The sequence below is a fragment of the Alligator mississippiensis genome, chromosome 2 (genome assembly GCF_030867095.1).
Source record: "Alligator mississippiensis isolate rAllMis1 chromosome 2, rAllMis1, whole genome shotgun sequence".
Taxonomy (NCBI): domain Eukaryota; kingdom Metazoa; phylum Chordata; order Crocodylia; family Alligatoridae; genus Alligator; species Alligator mississippiensis.
In genome coordinates, this window is record NC_081825.1 from 258,901,777 (window position 1) to 258,925,282 (window position 23,506).

Genomic DNA, 23,506 nt, shown 5'->3' on the forward strand with positions numbered 1-23,506 from the left:
ACCTGTCCTGAGCACCAGGAACACTCAACCAGTTGTGCCAGTGGTTTCGCTGTGACACTGGCCAATTCCTTTAGTACCCTTGGGTGAAAATCATTGGTGCCCACCGACTTAAATACGTCCAACCGCCCCTTCACTAGGTCAGCACTAACCGTTGATGGATTGATATCTATCTCATGCCAGACTAAAGTCTCATTGAGAGCTGTGTTTATATCTGTGTCCAGGAACACTGATGCAGAGAAATCGTTTAAGAGCTCAGCTTTGTCCATCCTATCTGTTATGAGTTGCCCTAGTCCATCCTGTAGTGATCCTATGTTACCCTGCACCCTCTTCTTGCTTCTTATGTACTTAAAGTAGGACTTTTTGTTACCCTTAATCTTTGTTGCCAGCCTGAGTTCTATTTCTGCTTTGGCCTTCCTCTCTGCTTCCCTGCAAGCATGAGCCAAACAGATATACCCCTCCTTGGTGGCTGCCCGCTGCTTCCACAGCCTGTAAACCTCTCTTTTCCTCTGAAGGCTCTCCTGGATTTCCCTGCTCAGCCAAGAGGGTTTCTTGGCTCTTTTGCCTCCCTTTATGTGTACTGGGATAGTGCCCCTCTGTGCCTGCAGGATCAGTTCCTTGAGGAACTCCCACCCTTCCTCGACTCCCAACTCACCGATGTTATTACGCCATCGGGGAGGGGACTACGTAAAGCTTTAAACCCATCTCAGGCCGAATCTCCTCCGAATCAAATCAGCACTGCAAGCTTTGCACACCCCTATCCCTCTCCAGAATTAGAGAGGCCTAATGAACTGTTCTTGGTCCCATTGGTGGGTTGGAATTAGTAGAAAGTGTCTTTTGTTACTGGCCACTCCCTGCAGTGATGTTTCCCCAGGCTGTGATATAGTTGCTTTTGAGGCTTTTAGTCCCTGATCTTGGTCTGATTTCATTGGGAGAGGTTATGCAGAGCTCTCTGGTCATGATAACCCTTTATAATTAATGAGGCTTTAAAGTTTGAAGTTAGGCACATGTTTAAACACCTTACTGAGTTGGGGTCTTCATTACCAATAACATTGAATTCTCTGGAGCACTGCCATCTTGTGGCACCACCTTCTACCTAAAAACTTTTAATCTTTTCAGATTTACAAACTATGTGAATCTGCAACATCATAGGTATAATTTGTGTGACATTAGTGCAGACTTCTTTTCTTAGTTCAGACAGTTGCCCCCATGGAGGTACTGAGGCATGACTAGCTCCTGCATTTGGCAAATTCTAAAGGTACAAATAATCAAACTAGAGAGAACCTAGTGCAGAGGATAGAACTTTTTTTGTGCAGAATATAGTCAAGTTCAAATTACATTGTCTATTGTTACAGTAGCAATAGATGTGTTCTCTATATGTGTGCAATATTAGTTTGGAGTACTTGGGCTGTCTCCTGTTTGCCTGTAACAAAGACCAAACAAATTTGTACTGGCTTGTGGAATGTGTAGTGCATCAAGCTTCAAATTTGCGGAAGCATGTGTCTTCATTGCTTTAATAAAAGTCACATTTGTTAACTAAAGCATGTGAAATCCTTACTGGAGAGAAGGCACTTCGGTTTATTATGAAATAAGGGTGTCAAGGTCAGCCATATCCCTGTTTGGGTCTGACCGTGGCAAGTTTACTTCATAGTACAGTAGAACTAAAGTTCCTTGTCTTTACTCTGTTTTTACCTCGTGATAATTTGTGCACATTAAGTTGCCATGAGATAACTATTTTAGCAGTAAAGATAAGCTGAAATGTAGGGAATAGTTACATTTGTACATAAGCAAAGTTCATAAGTGTAGTATGGTTGATGAGATTTATTTCAAGGGGAATTCCTGTATTTTTGTGGGAGTGATGATTTTCCCTTTTTTCCCTCAGCTGGAAAAAGATTCTTGGTACATCACTGTTATTAATGCCTAAAACATTGTTTGTAGGTCCCAAAATCCAATCAGTTCAAATAGCAGCTAAGGTCCCTTTACATACCACTCTTGTCATGTAAACAGTTCTTAAAATGGGAATTTACATTGATCATGAATGAGAATCAGGTCCTTTATTGTTCTGTGAAGATCAGAAAAATTACAAGGAAATATGAGATGAAAAAATAGAACCTTAATTCTCAAAATACAAAAGATACTTCATTACCTTAGTTTTTATCCCCCCAAAATAAAGCTATTTAACACCAGCAGATGTCAGTATCAGCATGTGTTGATGAAGTTAAAAAATCAAGTCAAATGTAATGAACTTTTATAGATAGATGTGCATGTACATGGATGTATTAAGTTATGAGTGTTCCTTCTCATTCTTTTGTAAGTACACTAGATGTTTCACCAGTTCCATTTTATTCAGTAAGTATTTTTTCATAGTTGTAATAAAGGGCCTGAAATAAAGGATTAATTAATGCACTATGAAATCCAAAACTTGGAAATGAGGCAGCAAAGCTGTTTGGGTGAAGGTGGGGGTGCCACCACCACTACTGTCAGTCACACTGGAAGTAGAGAACTCGAGAGTAGGGGGTGGCAGGAAGTGGAGAGACACCTTTGGTAGTGTTTCACTGTCTCATGTGCATGAGTAGGAGCAGGTGGGCAGGATTTACTCAAGAGCCATGTTCCTTGAGAGCGCTGGGACAGTGTAGCTACATCCAATGGGTCTGATCACCAGGGATCCTGGTTTTCTCTCTTAAAAAAACCCCCAAATTCTCTGATTAAAACACCAAATTCCATGTTTTTCCAAGATTAAAATGAAACACCACATATATAGGTATCAGTTGAACACAATGTTTTATTGATATATTTACAATTTTAAAACAATATGGAAGGCTACCAGTGTAGGTGTGTACATGTGGGGAATGGAGGGTATGGGCACAGGTGATGTGGAGGGGTGGGGGGGCACATGCCTCCCAAAATTTCTATGCCCATAGCGGGGTGTGGGGCTGAAGCTGGGCCAGATCAAATCCAGGCAGGAGCTGCCTCTGTGGCCCAGCAGGCAGGACCACATACAGGGGGGAGTGCTGTGCTGCCATGCCTGCCAAGGTGTGCAGCAGTGGTGGTGGTGTGGAGTTGTGCCCCTGCTGCTGCTGGGCATGCAGGGGATGCCTCACCTTGGCAGCCCTGGTGGTACAACGTTCCTTCCTGTGCCAGGTCCCTCCCGCTGGTCCATGGCATGGAGGGAGGCTGTAGCTTGGAGCTGGTCCAGCATGGCTGAAACCATGCACCCCACTGTGGGTGCAGAGATCTGTGGGGCATGTGCCCCCCCCTACACTGTCTCACCTGTGCCCCCCCCACTGTGTTGCCTGTGCTCCTCACCCCCACAGACTTACCTGGAGGGAACACTGGGAGCTACTGTCCACCACACTGCCTGGCTGCCATGTGTGTGGCACCCCAGCATCCTCCTCCCACCAGCCCCTTACAGGATGGAATTATGCCAGCCTGCAAGTGGAAACCCACAGTTTGCTGAGTGTTTCTCCTTCAAAGAGAATATCTGTGATTTTCTTCTTTAAAAGAGAAAATCCACATTTTTCCACAACAAACAGAAAACCTGGATTCCTACTGATCAGACAACCCTCAGTTGAATACAGCTTCTAGAGCAATGCTTTGCCACCTAATTGGATTTGTGGCACCCCCTCCATAATTTTTGTGAATGAGTAGCATGCACAATTTATTTATATATTACAGGTTTTATTGCCTTGCAGAGGGGCCAAGCAATGGGGCTGGGGACCAGAATAGCCTGAGCCTGTGTTTATCTGCTTATCTCCTCACAGCTCATGGTACCCTTCAAAGGATCTGGTGGCACCCTGGTTAAGAGTCACTGATCTAGAGGTTTTGACACTGAGGCTTCATGCTTTATACTCTTAGAGAATAGATAACTATCCTCCTAGAAAAGTTATCATTAATGTCAGACAAATTATGCTTATAGTATAATAAATAGTAATAGTAAACAAACGACTTGTGCTCTCTAGGAAAAGAATTTTAGTAATTGTAGCACATTATGTATTTTTACTTTTGGCTTAATCCTAAGGAAAAAATATCTGAATTCATTAGTATTTAAATGGTTTTCCTTAATTTGTTTTAAATATCTGATATCAGAGAAACTTACTAATTTTTTTGTTCTACCGCAGAATTTGTTATGAAGGTATTCCTGTTTTAGAACTATTCCAGGAAAATCAGGAAGGTGGGATTCATGTTTTACCTCCACACACATCAGAAAGTCTAACTGAATGGCAGAAAAAAGCTGAGTATTATGTAGAAAAGCCAAGACTTGAACTCTTAGGAGAAAAAGTAAGAACTGATTATAAAATACGCATTGTATTTCCACAGTCCTGCAAGTAATTACATAGAGCCTGAAATAAAATGACTAAAACATTTTGTTCGCATGTGACATACATGAAAAAAATGTAGGGGAAGTCTTCTGATCTTTATCATTAATTCCTGTAAAGTTTTATCACCCATATTTTTTATTTACTTTAATCCGAGGTGAGATTTTTTTCCCCCGAACAGCATGGGGGGGAAAAAAAGCCTTCTTATAGATTCAAATACCAGCCTGGGGAAGGCAGTAGTTTAGCTCTGGCTTTGACTGTGAGCTTGGAGCTGAGCTGCCACTTGGCATGTGGCCAGTTGAGACATCACAATGAGGGAGAGAGGGCATGCAGGGGAGATCTGCCTGTGTGGCCTGGCAGGGAGCAGAGGAGAGACTGCATTGCCTTTTCTACCTCCTTCTGCCCTGAATCTGGCCCCTCCAGCTCTGACCCAGACAGGCCAAGGGCTGCTGCTGCTGCTTCTGCCTGTCTGGGCAGGGTGGTGCTGGGGCAGAGTAGGACTAGACCAGGCCAGGGCCACTGCTGCTGACAGCCCTGGAGCTGGAGTCAGAGCCAAAGCAGATCAAAGCAGCAGAAGGTAAGAGACAGGGAAGGGCAGAGTGTGCAAGTGGCAGGGGTTCGGCTCAGCCATGGGACGGGACAAAAGGGCAGGGTGACAGGAGACAAAGGGGAACAGGGGGATAGTTACAGGGAGGGAATAAGGGATGGGGGACAGGTGGTGGGGGACATATGGCAGGGGGAAAACATCAGGGATAGCAGGTGGAAGGAGGGAAGGCACAGGAATGGGGGACAGAAGGTGTGGGGCAATGTGGTGTGGAGAAGTGGCAAGTGGGGTCAGGTGGCAAGGGGGACAGGGGCAGACACAGGCACTGGTAGGGGTTAAAGTTCAGTAGGGGGTAAGCAGGGAAGCTAAGGGCTGGGGGTTTGTCCCCTTGCCCTGTGTTGCTGCTTTCCCCACTACAGCAGTTTGGGGGATGAATTTAAGATGGCTTTCCACTAATTAGATCCTATACATGGAAGATTATAACAAATTTATAATTTTCCATGTATAGAATCTAATATTGTGTGAGGGTTATCTTAAATTCAAAATCATTTTGGATTCAGGTGGATATGGTAATACCTAAAGCAGAATAGAGGTTTTTATGTTGTGCAGTGATAAAATCCTTACTACTACTTATTTATTTGAAATGTTATTGTATGGGAACATATGAATTGCCACATTGGATAGGACCAGTGGTCCATTTAGTCCAGAGTCCTGTCAAAAATAGGGTTATTGACTGCTTCATAGAAAGGGAAACAATCCCTGCAATAGGCAGTTTGGGATCAACCTGCACCTAGAGGAGTTTCTTTCTTGGGCCTGAATTGTTAAAGGTTGTCGTGTGCTCTAAAGCATGTGTTTATGTATTTTATAAACAACCACTAAGACCACCTTCTTCAGCTGTATTTTGAAAGTGGTGACTTAGCTGTCTATCTTAAATAGAGAGTTCATTTATCTAGTGCTTAGTGCCTAAGCCCTGGACAAGGTGAGATTTAAGACACTCCCTGATCCTTGGTGTTTCTTATTGGTGGGCTTAGGTGATTTGTTCCACAACAGCTTGGTGTTTGTGGTTCCCATTTTGAGGCACCTATGTATTGTGAAAGTAGTTTGGGTGCCTTACACTTGGGGCCATAATTTTTTGGGTTTTTTTACATTTATTTCTAGTAGTCAAACTATTACTAAAATGTTCTAATGATTGGTTTAGAAACTTGTAAGTCCTTCACATGATAAGTATAAAAATAACCACTTTTTGCATGGTAGGCACTTCAGTTAGGCTCAGGATTGGCAATTAGCAACAAATTAAAATCAAACAAACAATAAAGAATAACACTCCAGTGTACTTTATTCAGGTTGTGACGTATGTCTCATTTCTTGATCTCATACTGGATGCAGCTGTCCTGTAAAGCCTATTAAATGTATAAAGGAATTTTATCATGGACCAGTTATATTCAAATTATAATAATATAAGGATATTTAACATTTAGTTTGGTTTTTAATAGGTAACTTAATTTTATTGGTTTTAAAGGTTTCCTTTTACCCAGAGACTCTTAAAACATTTTGGGCTCCAGCTCCACCAAAATTTTCTGCTCCTCTCTCTTTCATGAAGGAAATGTTGTTTCCTAAGTATAAGGTAAATAATTTTCAATGTACTCTCGATATTGTTACCATTTGTAGATGCTTACATCTCTTTCTCTTAACACAGGGGTAGCCAGCCAGTGGCATGGATGCCACAAGTGGTATGGGCAGCTTCTGTGTTTGGCATGCAGCAGAGTGGGGAGGGCACTGGCGGCACAGTGGCAAATCTAGCAGGGAATAGAAACCAGAGCAGCAGATTGGGCAGAGGAAGGAGATTAAAATAGCGCTTGGAAGGTGTAGAGCTGATTTGTGGCACACCTGTTAAAAAGGTTAACTCCCCACTGCTCTAACACAACATTTGGTAACTATAGTAGCTGATGTTATTTGTACTACTGCTTGCCAAGATTTCTGTATTAGTGTCTATGTTTAGCAATATAAATCATGTATGATTATATGACCATGTATACAATATATTTCTTAAAATTCTTTGGTTTAACTTCAGTTTTCAACCATTATAATGATCCTAGTACTAATTATATTTTTAGTGGTCTTTGTGCTCTTGTAATATATTACTTAATTTAAGTTGTTTGTATTAAGTTTTACATTTTTCACCTCCTTTTTGTGTACTCAAGTATGCTATTTTAAAACTTGCATTCTCTCTTTTAAAACAATTCTACAGCTGATTTACTTTTGTCTCTGGTACACTGTCACCTGTCCTCATTAAAACATGATAAAAAAATCCTTGTAGACAGTGAAAATAATTTTAAGAAAGCATCACTATGTTGTTTTAATTAGGGGTGCACTGATAGAGATTTTTTTGGCCGATACCATAGATTCATAGATTGTAGAGTCACAAGGGACCACAATGGATCATCATGTCTGACCCCCTGCCCCTGGCAGGAAAGAGGACTGAGGTCAGATGACCCCAGCCAGGTGACTATCTAGCCTCCTCTTGAAGACCTCCAAGCTAGGTGATAGCACCACCTCTCCTGGAAGCCTGTTCCAGATCCTGACCACCCTTACTGTGAAAAATTTCTTCCTAATATCTAACCAATAGCTGATTTTTAAGGAGGCATATCAGCCGATAAAGATCCGACGCAATTTCTGATATGCATCCCAGCAGCTTGAAGAGCAGGGAAAGGGAAGGGGTGAGGGGGGCGGATTGAGGCCCCTGTGGTGAGGGAGGAGCTGGGTCAGGCATTGCCTAGCCAGGGTGGGATGGCGTGCAGGATGGAGCCGTGGCTCATCCAGGGTGGGGCGTGGGGAGGTGGGGGTGGCTCCGACTACTGTGTGCACCCTGGGAGGGCACAGGGGGCGTGTGCCCCCAGATCTTCTCAGGTTGGGGCAGGTTGCTGCTGTGGGCTGGCCCTGGGATGTGCTCAGGGTGGGTGGTGGTGGTGCTGGGAGGGCTGCTATGGGGTGGGGCTGCAGCCACCCCAGTATTCACCATAGCCCTCCAACCTCCCCTCCCAGTGCTGCTGCTGCTGCCGCCTACCCTAAGCGCAGCCCAGCCCAGCTCAGCTCAGCTTAGCTCAGCCCAGCCCCTGCTGGGGAGAGCCCGGTGCAGCCCCAGTCCCAGCCTGCAGTAGCAGCCTGCCCCACCTTGCACAAATCCCCCTGCCCTCCTTGGCTGTGCGTAGAAGGTGGGAGCCGCCTCCCCCTCCCTCCTGCGCCCCTGAGTGAGCCGCTAGTGGCTCTGTCCCATGCCCCTCCCCAGCTGAGCAACACCTGTCCCAGCCCCACTCCCTACGTCACGGCGGGGGCCTCAATTTGCCCCCCCCCACACCCCTTCCCTTTCCTTTGCCTTACCCTTTCACCACAACAGATTTACCAGCTGGACGCAGTGCTCCAAGTGGCTGTGATCCTTGCTGCCTATGTGCTGCGCTGCGGCTGTGGGCATGCACGGGGCATTTATTGGCCGTGTCAGGCAAAGAAAGCCAATTTCCGATATAGACAATTTTCTTTATATCGGTGCTGATCTGATATCGGACCAATGTATCCATGCGCCTCTAGTTTTGATGTTAATGTTGTTTTATAATAAAATATTTAAAGAAGTTCTCAGTCTTTTTAAGCTTGAGACATCCCTTGATAGACTCAAGGCAGACCTCAAAAGGTTTCAGCTCTTAGTTTTCACTTGTTTTTTGACTACAGAAAAATAATAGAGTAATTTTCTTGTTGCAAAGAACTTGGACCACAGCAGGTCAAAATGTTTTGACACAAAAGTTTCCTCTTTGAAATTTATGGGTATATTTTGTGAATCGTGTTTGTACACATAACAGTACTAACATGAGTGGCACCCCACAGCACCCGTAAAAAGAACCTTGGAGCACCCCACGGTGTTGTGGCATCCTGGTTGAGAACTGCAGCTGTATGGTAACAACATGCAGAAAAGATGACACATGGAAAAAGGGATGCCCAGTCAATGCTGCTGGCATTCAAATAGAGTGGCACTCAAATAGAACTCTAAAACCTTTACCCTAATAGCTGTAGAGAAGCCACCAGTTCTCAGTCAGTGCTCCAGTGCCAGAGATTAAATCGAAAGGAGGACAATTTGTTTTGTGCAAGGGAGTTTACATACAGAATAGATCTGACATACTGAGTTTCTGTGCTGGTCCTTCTTAGCCTCAGTGTGAAGAGTTTGACTAGAGTGCATAGTGCTCTGACTGTTCATTCCTAACTGGCATTTGGTGCCTTGGGGACCATTGCCAGCTGGCATAATTTGCTGGGGCCAAACAGAGGAGGTATTTTGGAGAATCAAGGAGCTGTAACCAGTTGGCTGATAGCCTTGTTCTCAGTTGCACTAAACAGATTTTGAACGCAGTAGGAGTCTGGTATATGCTATCAGGAATGTATTATAAATTTGAGATTAAATAGTAGTTCTGTAAAAACTAGATTAACTATAGTATGTGTTTGGTCATTGGTATTTTACTGTATTTGCTGCAGCAGGCATGGCAAGGATGTACAACTTAATGCATTTTAAATATATTGCTATTACAGAGCAATGTTATTGAGGGTGTTATAATAGAAGACTTTTCTTCTGACCATCCAGAGGAAGACGGATTAAAGTCTGAGGAGGATAGTGACATTGACAGTTATATGGTGATGTATATTGTTCCTCATGTCTTCTTTTCCAAGGGTTAAGGGGTCACTAAAAAATCCTTAGTTGTTGTATAGAGTTGTTATACTTAAAAATATTGGGTTCTCAATTAACTTTTGTTGGCACTTGCATTAAATGTACTTGTAATACAGTATTTAAATTTGTTATCTCTTTGAGAATGGACAGAAAATATTCTATCTCACTTTTTATGGGCTCAGATTTCCTTGATTCAGGGTGTTTTAACTTTTAGAATAGTTATCCATTGAATACCATAAATTCAATTATTCCCCAAGACTTGTGGGAGAAAACAAACGTATCTATATACAGTGATAGATAGCTAGATAGCTAGATAAATAGATAGATAGATAGAAATGCTAATAAGTTGTTTTGGAAAGAAATGGAACTGAGATGGCTTGCTGTCATTAGATAGCACAACTTTAAGTCACATTAACTAACATGGTGTTAAACTTGGCTTTGTGGAGATCTGTAACCCTGTGTTTAACATCACATCAGCTGTTGTTGATAAACTCTACTGGAACTATAGGTTTAACCATCAAGTTGACACAATGTAACATCAAAGGCAGGAGGCTTTGAAATTTGCAGGAAAAAAGGATCCCTTTTCTCAGAGGCTGGAAAGAAGCTATGTTGATTAACTGATCTTTGGATCCTAATTTTGACTGAATCTTGACCTCGGAAACGATGAGCTGTACCTCAGTTTATATTTGAACAGAACTTTGTTGTTTATACTTGGACAGGATTTTGTGGAAACAGAAATCTGAGCTAGGGTGAGTGCATCTCCATTCTTATCTTCTATCCCAGAGATGCTGAGGGAATAGTATGCGACTCCTGTGGACCAGGGAGGGATAGGTTGGTCTTCCCCCACCAACACAGAGACTTGGAACCACTGGAGAGAATGGCTTACTGGATACCCTCTTCTGAGAGTTTCAGTACCTGATGCTAGAGCCCATCCAGGAGTTATTGTTCAGATAAGGTCAGCTTTGTCAGTGGTGGGCCACCTGGATTCACATTTATGTGCAAGAAGGGTGGCATTGGAAATGACCCATGTGGCACTGTGACTGCACAGTAACGGCTGCTTAAGCAAGTACTAAATGAATTTGCAGTAACAACTGTGCAGTCTGAAGCATGTGTAGATGCTCCCAGTACGTCTGTGAGGTGAAAACAATTAAGGAGGGAATTATGACCTGCACTTTGAGTTACTGTCGGACTTATCTGGAACAATTGATAAAATTCTCAAGGTAGTAGAGTTGCAGCATAAGTAAACCTCATCCTTTGCATCTTTGTCCTTTTCCTGTGTCTGGGACACTATTAAACATGCCTTGTTTCTTTCTATATCATTCGATGCAAAGCCATAGTTAGCAACATCTTAATTAATGCATCTCATCACTAAAAAAATAGGATATATTAGAATGTGTCCTTGAGGACAAGCCTTTGATGACCTCCATATATATTCTCGTCTAATCAGGAGCCCAGGAGGCATAAAAACTTTTGCTGAGACAATTGCATTGGGAAGAATGTTTCATTAGTATGCATATATGAAAAAACAGTACATACTTCAGCTTCATCCAGCTCCATGCTCAGATCAAAGCCTTAGTGGCAACACTAAAATAGAATAACTTTCCAAATTAATTGACCGCATGTTAATCATTTTTATTATTACTCTTGCTATAACAATACAAGGTTGCTATTAAGGTTTTGCATCAGATTATTAATTAGGTGGGGGCTGTCCAACTTGTCAGTGGCTGGTAGTCATATGCCCATGGGCTGCACCAGCAGGGACATACACCATAGAGGTCACACTAGTTGGGAGTCTGGGCTCCACAAACTTCATTCCATGTGTGTAAGTGGGTGCATCACCACTCTTTGTACCATGTGTAGGTGGGTACAGTTCGGCCCTGTTCCACTAAGCACATGGGTGCTACAGCTGGAGTGATAGGAGCAGTAACAGCTGGGTGGGAGGCTGGGTGCAGGGCATGTTAACTCTTTAGGGGCTGCATGCACCCTGTGGGCTCCCAGTAGGATAGCTCTGAGTTATATGAAGATAGGGTATATATAGGAGACCCTTGCCATTTGTGGGGGATATGTTCCTGTGATCCCCACGAATGGTGAAATCTGGCAGCTTTGGGTGGGGAGGGGAGGAGAGCCAGGCAGCAGCAAGTGCGGAACTCCCGAGGAGCTCCAGTAAGTGTTTAAAGTGTATTTAAAATGCAGGTTCGGCATTTGTAAATATTTGAAACTGTGAATGCTGAACCCATGAATACCGAGGGTTTCCTGTATTGAATTTTGGCATCTGCTGGAAATGAAGTGGATACCTTCTAGAATCTTGGACATTTCATTGACAGCAATGGAAGCAGTATGAAGGTAGAATGCAAAGTCGGAGATATTTTTTTAAAAATCTAATGTTTTGAACTTTCAAGGTTTAAGATGGATGGAATATGTTCTGATGTATACTTAATTGCATTATTTTATATCTATCTATCTATCTGCTATGCATTTTTACAACATAGGAAAAAGCTACATGGCACAATGTAGTGCCTGCAAAGATACTCAAGCTAGGTCAAAAGAAGCTAGCTCAGGTAACAGAAACAGGATAGCAACATTAGCAGAGCTGGTTAACCCAGATGGAGTGCTATACTAACATGGCTATATCACCTTCAGTACCTAGGAAAGTGTATTGTGCATCTCCACATAGTACAATGCAGTACTGTGCAGACATACAAATAAATGGAACTATGTGAAACTCTATTGATAATATAAAATATCTGCAGCATGACTGCTTACATTTTCTATTTCTTGTTTATATTTATAGTTTTAGTTTCACTAATGCAACTGTTGCTTAAATCCACATCTTAATACCAGCGCTAACACAGTGAATCTGTCATAAAGAAGTGTTCTTGTTGAAAACTATGTTATCAAGAATAGAGTAAATGTGAAGGCTCCATTTTTAGTAAATGTGAACTATGACAACTCACTTGCATTTTGTTTTAATTATAGACAAAAACCATTGTAAGAAGATGCCATTCCTTGCCAGATTTTTTTAGCACTGAAGAGTCAAAGGTACTATAACTAACTTTTGCTAGATTTTGTTAGTTTTTATAGACCAATCTTATCTGTTTGATGCTTGGTTGTTTCTGTCTTCAGTAAAATAAAAAAGACTTATAGCACAACATTGTATAAGTAATGTTTAAAATTAACTTTAGGGAGGAAATGTTTTTCCCTTAATTTAAAAAATGAGATCAAATTAAAGTTGTTTTTCAAGTGGATTGACTGAATTGAATTTTCCAATCTAACAACAGAAGAATGGAGCCCTATACTGAGAGCCTCCTACTGACTTCAGAAAAAAATTGGATAGGATCTCCATTCACGTGAGCAGTCCTTACTCATCTAGTTAATCCAAAGCAAGTGGTACAAGATACTTGAGTAAAGATTTTCAGGATCAGCTTCTTGGATTCTAAATATTTTGGGACACTAGCATTGTCATGGTATCTATCTGTAAAGTGCCATGCACCATATAGGACTCTGATTATAGCAGTATAGAAATCTTGGTTTTGGTTCTCAGATACCATAAGGCAACAATACATTAGGCATATTTCCTTAGCAGTCCTGTTCAAGATGTTGACTTTAAGAGCATTATAGGAGCAATATTTATATGTATGTATTTACAATTTGTACACAGCTCATGAAAACTAAAGTTTTAAACTGAGCTGTACCTGACTTGTTTCCTAAGATGGCAAGGAACGTAATGCCAGCAATTAAAGTTCGGTGCAGTAATAATTATGGGCGTGTCAACACGTGTATTTATGCATGCCTGAACTTAATGCACCTTTACTTAAGGCACATTAAAGCGATTTAGGCACACATCTACATGTGGATGCGCTGATGTGCATTAAGGCACATTGAATTTTGACGCGAATAGCTAAGTTGCATTAGCGCACATGCAAATGCGCTAATGCGCATTAATGCAGTGTGTATCCATTGGGCACATCTACACATGCCTCTTTTAAGTGGGCTTAGCCTAAAATAATTTTTAAGGCGCATTAATGCGTGCCCTTAAAGTGCATTAAAAATGCTGGTTTACGGCTTTGTGAGCCTAAATTTGATACCTGCATAAAGCAGGTATCAAATTTAGGCGTGAATAGCTATGTTGCATTAGTGCATGGGTAGACACGCTAATGTGCATTAACACAGTGTGTGTCAATGTGCTTTAATGCGCATTAGCATGTCTGCATGTGCGCTAATGCGACTTAGCTATTCCTGCCTAAAGTTAATGAGCCTTAATATGTATTAGCATGTCCATGTGTAGATGTGCACCTAAATCGCCTTAATGTGCCTTAAGCAAAGGTACATTAAGTTTAGGCACATGTAAATACACGTGTAAACATGGCCATTGATGCACACCATGTTAATGCACATTACCACGTCTGCACATGGGCTAATGTAACTTGGCTATTTGTGCCTAAATTTGATACAAATTTAGGTTCTCACAGCCTTAAATCACCATTTTTAAGGCTCATTAATGTAGACACATACCGTTAATGCTCCTTAAAAATGGCAAATTTAGACTAACTCCGCTTAAGAGGCATGTATAGACACGCACTACATGATTTAAATTGACAAATCTCCAATTTTGGTTATTTATTGATGGTTTTTAAAATACTAGACTCTTGTGTTCAAGTGAATAGCAGTCCTATTTTATCCAGTTTGCTATGTATACTTTGTTAATTCATGCTAAGAGAAGAAAATAAGAAATAAACTAGCTGAACATTCTTTCTTATACTGAAGATCCTGCCAAACATTATATTTAAGACGTGATTAACCAGTTAATCACATCTTAAGTTGTGAGCCAGCCACATGTTAAAACAATTAATGGTGTCATTAAAGCAAGGAATAAGCCACACAGTTATTCTATAAAAAATGTGTAATAACTTTGTGACTGGCTCCTATTACACCATTAATTGAATGTCTGGCCAGGTGTGCCCCTGTGGCTGGGAGCCCCGACAGCTGATAGGGCTCCCAGCCATGGGGGTACACCATGTATTCATGAAGCTGGGAGCCTGTAGCTGAGGGGGCTCCCAGCTGTGGGAGTGCACCATGCCACATGACCCAGAGCCCTGTCAGCTGAGGGGGTTCTCAGCCATGTGAGTTTGCTACCTGCTGCTGCAGAAGGAATCTGGGATTGTGATCCTGGGCTCCCACTGTACTGGCAATAAGGTGTGATGGGATCTGATGCTTGATCATGTAATCACGCCTCCTGCCATCCATGTGTGGCATGGCAGGAAATGCAATTGTGTGGATAATGCATCAGATCCCATCATGTTTTCACCTGCACATCTGGCAGGGGCCTTCGCTTTTTAAAACCAGTACGTACAAGTGATTAAATACAAACATTTCTGTAGTGAATAAATGGTAGCATACTTATAAAAATAGTTATTTTCTTAAAGAAAACCTGCATACATCTTGCTGTTCTAAGCAGTCTAGAACTTCATAAAACAAAGAATAAATAAATTTTATTATTCATTGGGAATAAACTATCTAAAATGAAAGTTGGCATTTCTAAGACCAGTACTTTTAATCATTGTTAAAACAAGCTGAAAATGGATGTACTCTCTTTTTCATGGGTCCTTTATATTTATTATGTAAATTTAATTATTTTTTAGGAATTGTCCACAACTAAGCATTAGGCTGAAAAATATTAGTTATAATTATAAAGTTTCACATTTCAGTTTTGTTTAGTTTCATAGACATTAGATTTCATAGACGTTAGGGCTGGAAGGGACCTTGGAAGATCGAGTCCAGCCCCCAACAAGAGCTTCCTTTCTCCTTACTTTTTAGATAGTTAAGCAGACAGTATAGGATGTAATTGTCCTTTAGTTTGTATTCCAAGAGTTTCTATATGTAACCTGCCATATTTATTTGATTCCAAGATAATGTTTCCCCCCACTCATCATGGGGAAAGTAGGGCGCATCTGCACAAGACTCTTAATTCATAGTAGACTAATTCTACTGTGCATTAGCGCATTATAGTAAAAGCCATGCTAATACACTAATGTGCAGTACAATTAGTTTACTGCACATTAATCATCACAAAAAGACTGGCTACTGCATGTTTAGTTGGTACCTCATATTAGAGGTACTAAACTTCATGTGAAGTAGCAATGGTGCATTCATGTATGTATAGACATGCCCACAAAGCCTCATTTTAGAATAGAATACCACAGCTGGTAGTTGGGACAAATGGCTGTGTAGGGAGCCCAGGTGGGGAAGGGACAGGATCAGCAGCGTGAAGCAGCATGAAGCAGCAGTTCTACTCCCTGCCCATCTCCCCTCCCCACAGGGAAGGAGGAGGCTGCACATTGCTGCTCCTGTGGCCTCCAGCTAGCTGGGCTTTCCTGCATAGTGTGTCCTCACATCTCCCAGCTGGAGTGGCAGGCAGGAGGAAGTCCCAGAGCTGCTCCTGCCCTAAGCTGCAGGAAGCAGCTGTGCCATGAGCTGGGCCACAAGCTGGGCTCTGCACCAGGGAGACTTCTCCTTCCCTGCCCTGCTGCCCTCCTCCCTTTCCTGTCTCCTCCTGTCTCTCCTGCCAGCCAGCAGCAGGCAGCCTTCAATATTGTTTCATAGATTCATAGATTTTAGGGTCGGAAGGGACCTCAATAGATCATCGAGTCTGACCCCCTGCATAAGCAGGAAAGAGTGCTGGGTCTAGATGACCCCAGCTAGATACTCATCTAACCTCCTCTTGAAGACCCCCAGGGTAGGGGAGAGCACCACCTCCCTTGGGAGCCCGTTTTCAGACATACATACTTTGAAAAATATTCTGATGACTCTGGATACGTTGTGTTTTCTTTGAATTAAATTTTTGCATAACATAGTCTCACTGAAAGAGTTTCTTTTCCTTGTTTTCAAATAAAATATTAATATACATTTCATTCAGACTATGCAGTTGGACTATATACATCTTACTTCAAATGAACATCAAATAAAACTAGCTTTTTTTCCTCCTAACAGATAAATCTGATTAAAAGATCAGTCTCAGCACCAGAGATGGCTGATTTCAAAGAAAAAACAAAATTGAAGATGTCAGCTAATTTCAAAACCAGCATGAAAGAGATGAAGGTTATGAAGCAACAGATATCTGAGCTAAAGGTTGAGACTGAGAGTGAGAAAAGTTTCCCTACTAAGCATCTATTGAATAAAAACTATGATGAGCCTCAATTAGTACTGACAGAAATGCCAGTGGAAAAACAGCCTTCTTTGACCAGACAAGGAGACAGTGAGAATGACATTGTTCTTGCTGAGAGAGCGCGAGAGGCTGGGATTAAATACATTGTTTTTCCAAAAAGAAAGAAATCAAAGAGATCAAAGAAGATAATAGACTCTACAAAATTGAAAGCTGTGATTCAGTTATTAAATCAACCCCCAAAGAATCTTGAAAGGTTTTCTTTAATTAATATATATTATATTTTTAAATAACTTAATCAATTGTCATCTTTTTAGTTATGTCTTTGCACTTTTTGAATGCCAAATATTACTCAAATTTAGAAATTATTTAAAGGGCATAATAACCTTTTTTTTGAGGACAGTGGTACTCAGCTGGTAAAGAAGGTTGAATATTGTGTGTCCATGCCAGAAGATTAGCTTAACTGTTGCAACAGTACAGCTAAAACTATCAGACTGCATTCCTCTGAAAGAACAAAAAGAAATTCTGTGTTTACAGGGAACTGAAATCCTAGGCTGTTTTGTCCTGTTAGTTGCACAGATTATATCCAAGAAAGCAGTTCTATCTTTTTACCCTGTTTGAATGCATAGATCACTCAAATCTATTAGTTATCACTATCTTATTCATTTGTGATGGGGTAAAAAGAGATGTGACCTCAGGAGGTAATCAGGGATTAAAGTGCCACAGAAGCAATAAAAGCATGTTAATACTTTTGCTTAAACCTGCTTTTTAGTATAGCGATTGGATAACAAACTAGGTCTTAAGTGTTATTCATCTTTACTGTTGCATTAAATGTGTGTGGGAGAAGTACTTGCTTATGCACCTTCTAGTGTTTTTTAGCATGCACTGATTGCATATATAGTGATACTGAGTCCTGATCCTTCAATCCATTTTACCTTTTAGCTAATTGGCGATTCTCTTTTCACGGACTCTTATGATGTCAACATTGCTTTTTTCCTTTGGCTTAAAAACCTGTCTAAATTGAGTAGTGTGGCTTATTGCCATGGTGCCTTTAGGTTGGGTAAACATGATGACAGTTTTCTGAAAGTAACTTTTTTAAACAGGGGGTATCCATGCTTTTTGAGACAAGAGTTTTCATAACACTTTTATTAAGATTAAGGTTCTCCATTTCTGTGTGGTGTGCTATATGTCCTTCACCCAGAAGTGGCTGTACTTTAGTGTTTCTATATGTGTCTAGTTTTCTTTTATTTTGAGAAAATAAGATTCTTTGGAATGAAAGTGTCTGGATAAATGTAAAATATTATCTCTACATTCCATCTTAGCACTCCCTTCTTTGGTGGTAGGGATAACATTGTTTGTGTTAAAGATTAGCTTAGCTGCTAAAGACTGCAATGTTTTTTTGTCACCGAGTAGTTTGAAATAGGTCTTAAATCAGACATAGAGCAGATTTTGATGTTGAACATTATTAAGGCTTCCAGCTCAGAGGCTATCTATGATCTTTACAAAGAAGCTTTCATTATGGGCTTGGTTTTGGAAATGCCCTTTTGGAGATTAATTTCTTACATGTTACAATGATGATGCGCCTAGACACATACTCTTGTTGGCCTGCTTAGAATCCCATTAGTATCTATAATTCATGTATTTAATCTAGTTATCTAGGTTGTTATGTAGCTCTTGAACTTGTCTATTTCTCAGGCCTAGCTTTGTCCTTAGTCTAAACTGGGAACATTTCAGGAGGGGGAACTAGATGCTGAATGCTATTAGTTATTCATTAGATTTATATTCTGCCCTTCTCAAAAAAAGGCTCAGAGTGACTTACAATCAAAGACAATATAACTTCTAAAAGCAAATAAAATATTAAATAAGATATATAAGGTATAAGATATACAACAAAAACTTGCCAAACAGTAACCCCACTTTACCTTGCTTTCTAAATGTGCCCAAATAAAAAGGTCTTGCAGTGCTTCTGGAAGATGTCCAGGCTTGGGCTCTGGTGGGCCACAATGGGGAGGGAGTTCCAGAGCAGAGATGCTACTGCTGTGGGAAGACTTGGACCACAGATGAAAATAGAGTGTATTTGTGTTTGCTTGTGATTTATTTTTATTTTATTTTATTTTACTAATGGTTAGGTAAAAAATATACAAGTATTGTTCATTAAACCAATTTTGTTATTAGTTGAAAAGGTATTGATTGTCAAATCCTGACCATGTTATATGTATAACTTGAAGATCCTCTAGTTAATTTTAACATATTTTTCTGACTCAGCTCTGTATCCCTTGGAAGCCTTCATTCACATCGTAAATATTGTATCAAAGTACCTCCATCGGTTCGATATTATCGAAGTCCCAGTCTTCCTCATTTTTTAGATTTTGAAAAGTTTGCAGAAAGTAAAGGTGGAATTCCAGAAGAGACTGGTGTTCGTGAGTGGGTCAAAGAAATCTGGTATAGCTGGTTTGATGAAACTTTCCCTCCAAGCAGGAGTCCTTCTGAGGAAAAAGGCGTTAACATACAAACAGAAACTAAAAAAAAGGACTCTGGAGAAGAAACAAAGCCAAATCTAGAAATAGAATTAGTTGATTCAATTAAACCTTTTCTGGTAGAAGATGAAGCTGTTAATATTGAAGATTTAGAAGCAGAAATTAGCAGACTAACACTCCTAATAGCGAAGGAAGGAAACTCCTCAGGATTTCACTACTGTAGACGTGGAGCGATAAACAGGAAGCTAGGCAAGTTAAAATCTGCTATGGAGGATTTGGAAAAAGTAAGTTTATTACAAAATTTGTCTGATATAACAAATTTTATTCCTATAACAAAAAGAGGCTTAAAAACAATTACAAAAGCTGAAACAAACCTTTCATTCCATCCAGGAAGAGCACACACCAACTGCTGAAACTTCCTTAGCCTGATGAAGGGTTTTTGAACCCGAAAGCTTGCTTAATAACTATTCTCCAACTGTTTGGGTTGGTCTAATAAAAGATACCAAATTCACCCAAGGAACCTTGTCTGCCTATGTCCTTAGACCAACACGGCTATAACCTAAAACCTTGAAACAAACCTTTAAAATTCCAGAGTGCCTCATTTGAAGAAAGAAAGCATGGTTAAATCAAGCCTTCATGCAAATAGTGATTTTCCACATATTTGCATACTTGTGACAGAGGGTGTCTCTTATGGCATGTTTGTATAGCACCTAGGCATTCAATGACTACTGTAATAAAATGCCAGTTTCTGGTGTTAAAGGCACACAAGGAAATGAGGTGGCTAGCATAATGTCTAGTCATTTTTGGTTTCTGTGGCTGGTTGCCCAGGTGCCCTTTGACAGTTCTTCATACATTTTGCATTATATAGCCATCAGGTACAATGCCTAAACAGCTTTGACAGTAGTGGCCAAGATACCAGAAGAATGCTCACTCTTCTAGGTGACAGTCAGGTTCTTTCTTGCTTGCGTTCCTCCTGGCTCCATGACTCTTGCCTTCCTTTGCACCCAGTAGCTCATCTTCAGCTGGAGGGATAGAGGATCTGATCCACAGGTTGTGCTTTGGGCATTTTCATGGGAAGTGGGAGAAGTAAATCCAAATCTCCTCTGGCTGAAGAGTGCCTAGACCCCAGATCTGCTTCCTGAGCAAGTGCTTTAACCACTAGATTATTGTGAATGGGTCCTTCTCTGCCATCATCATCTCAGTGACATGCAGCCAATTTAGTTTGGTTTTGGCCTGCCTGATGAATTGGGGGCCTTGCACAGAGTTTATTTGTTTCCCAGACAGAAATTGATCACACATGGCTTAGATGGAGTTAGACATCTAGGAGGCTGTTCTGAATAGTTGTACCATGCACAGTGTCCCAAATCTAGTTGCCTAGGGATCTTTCCAAACCAGAAAATGGAGACACGTAAGAAATCTAGGCACCTTAGTGTTTTGTGTCTACTGCACAAAGTGAAAAAACCTTACATTTTGTGATTTAGAAATGTAAAAAACCTTATAAGAACCTGTTCTTAGAGGCAGAACAGGATCTAGGGCATAATCTGCTAAAATGTTTAAAATTAAAATATTCACAATACTTGCCATTATCTTTTTAATTTCATATCTTTATCATTACAAAAAGCCTTAGAAAATAGGGGAGCTTTGCAACCTGACTTGAAGATAAAAACTGCTGGGATCTACCAGACTAATAGGAGAACAGATACACTCATGTTAGTTTTGCATATATATTTCTTTTGTGGTTGTTAGATATCTGTAATAGACCTCATGACTAAAAAGGGTAAGACATTTATTTGCCTTGCAATTTCTCCATCAAGTGATTCCTGTTAATGAATCACTTAATATTTTTCAGAGCAGTACCTGTAGCACAGTTCACATATGGCCCAAGCTCACATATTTTACAAAATGAAAAAATGCAAAATGTTTACTACCTGCAGATAGGTCAGCAGTGTGCAAAATTTTATTTGTCCCTTATAATTCAACTACATTTCACTTTTTAAAAAGTGATGGACTGTGGTGTGACCCCCTAGGCTATTTTATACTTTAAATTGAGTATCCTAATAATTTACACCTTCACCCTGCCTACACTTAACCATTTATTTTAATGGAACTGGTTGCATGCTACTGCATTTATTTTAATGGAACTGGTTGCATTTTAGTGGAACTGGTTGCATGCTAGAATTAACAAGTGTGTGCAAGCTTTGGATCGGTCATATTATTTATGTAATATTTGCATTTTGGAATGATTCTCTGTATTCAGGAAGCTCCTTGCACATTAAGTATAAATAATATATTTATTTAACATTTTCTTTCATAGGCTATAAGATTAGAACCACTGTTACTTAATGCATATTGGCACAGACATTTAATTTACCTCTTTCAAGCCAAAATTCCAGCTGCCTTGGATGACCTGAATTATATAATTAAGTGGAACAAAAATAGTGTGGGTGAGTGCCTTGGATTATGACTGCTGAATTTAAACATTTTATTTCTTACAAATTATCCAACTCTACACTGGTTTTTTTGCATGTTCTTAAATCTCTTCAGTAGGGTAACCTGTAGCTTGTAAGGTTTAACGTAAGCCCAAGTATTTGCAGGATCAGAGCCAAAGTCAGATATTTTAGAACAGTAACTATGTATTTTATTTCAGTATTTAGGCAAGTATAATGAAGTTTTATCCATTACTGTTATTAAGAAAGCTGATACTGATCTTGAGAAGGGGTTTACAAACCCTGCATTAGCCAATATAAGTCAATGAGCTGTTATGCATTTAGTCAACCAGGGCCTTAACTATCGTTTGAAAGGTGTTAGAATGCAAGGAGGAACTAAACAGGGGGAAACTTCACCTGGCTGCTGGCAGAACAAAAAGGATATATGTGAAGGAGGACAGGTGGAAGGCAAATTGTTTTTTGAAAAATGGCTGGTGGCCCCTTGTTTGAGAGAAGGAAGAGTCTGAAATGGTACATGCGCCAGCATTTTGGGACTATTAGTATAGACTTGCCTGTGAACCTAACTGGGACTGTGATCAACTAGAGATTTCCTGAAGCAAGAGAGTCCTATGATAAGTATCTGTTAGTCTGTTTGTGCTTTAGGGTGGTTGATAAGACTGGTGGGACTGGACATGGCCCCAGGAGCCAATTCTTTTCCATCCCATCCCACAAGTAGCTGTGCGAGGTTGGAGATTCCTCATTGTTTTAAGGCAGAGAGAAACCATGTTCTCCTCAGCCCTGCCCATCAATCCTCTTTGTCTACTAGATGTTTCTACTGTCCCATTTTGTGCTTTGGGGAGTTCAGTCATATTTTTCCTTTTATTCTAATTTTTATTGCATGCAAATAGTGGGATCAGTAGCTACCCACAGCAGTTAAGATTAAAATGTATTTTAAGACTAAAATATCATTTTATTGACTCCCTTTTTTAGCTATTCATATATAAGCAAACGAATTTGTTTTAGACTGACATTTTGCTACTTACCTTAAGTTCATTGTTGAAAGGTAAAGCAAAATTGTTTTGAGGTTTGTGTATGGGTATAAACATTCTTTTGTAAGGTTTAATCAGAAGTTTTACACAAACGTGACCTAACTCATGGCTGTTAGTTTGTCCAAACTTACATTTTTTGCAGTGCATCTCAATGCCACAGGCTGAGTTTAAAATATATTAGCTTTGAAGTTGCTAGAAGCTTTCATGCATATGTAGAATTTCTTTTGTAATCTCAATCTACAGTTTAGAATGTTGTGCAGAAGTATGCAAAGTAGGCCTTGCTGTTACATTAGTTAGACTAAAATGGCCTTGAAGTTTTGGGACACTGTGGGCACGTTTACACATGTACTTGAATGTGCATTAGCTTATTTCAATGCACATTAAAGTGTCACTAAAAAAACCTGCTATTTAGTTAATATACATTAAGGTAGGCTAATGTGCAATTTCCTAGTACCTCACAAAGAAGGGTGCCTATACATGAGCAGGGAGGCTGCTCTGACATGCTGAATCCCAGTGCGTTGGAGCAGACTCAGTTAACTGAGTCTGTTGAAGCTTGGCAATTACCATGCTCCAGCAGCCTCCCACATCAAGTGTATTGGTGCCCCCACACTTCAAAATGGAGCTTGTTTGAGTTTTAGATAAAATGACCCCACTGCCATTTTGAAGCATGTAGACACTGATGCATGAGACACTTTGGGTGCTTTAATTAGAGTGGATCCAATTAAAGTGCCCCCTCCCCACTTCCGAAGCATGTGTATAAATGCCCGGAGGTACTAGATTTAATGCATGTTAACTAAAGAGTGTTAATGCACCTGCAGACGTGCCCTGTAAAATGT

At 40.5% G+C, this 23,506-nt stretch overlaps 1 protein-coding gene across 5 annotated transcripts in view; it reads left to right on the forward strand.

The window, feature by feature from the left end:
• Positions 1–23,506, forward strand: part of TTC6 (tetratricopeptide repeat domain 6) — a 122,452-nt gene that overhangs the window by 22,845 nt on the left and 76,101 nt on the right. For all 5 annotated transcript variants that reach the window (XM_059723065.1, XM_059723069.1, XM_059723067.1 and 2 more), the window contains 7 exons: positions 4,116–4,275; positions 6,377–6,481; positions 9,424–9,525; positions 12,536–12,598; positions 16,547–16,974; positions 18,984–19,479; positions 21,510–21,639. In XM_059723065.1, coding sequence (XP_059579048.1) covers positions 4,116–4,275; positions 6,377–6,481; positions 9,424–9,525; positions 12,536–12,598; positions 16,547–16,974; positions 18,984–19,479; positions 21,510–21,639 — 1,484 coding nt within the window. The remainder of the gene's footprint in view (positions 1–4,115; positions 4,276–6,376; positions 6,482–9,423; positions 9,526–12,535; positions 12,599–16,546; positions 16,975–18,983; positions 19,480–21,509; positions 21,640–23,506) is intronic.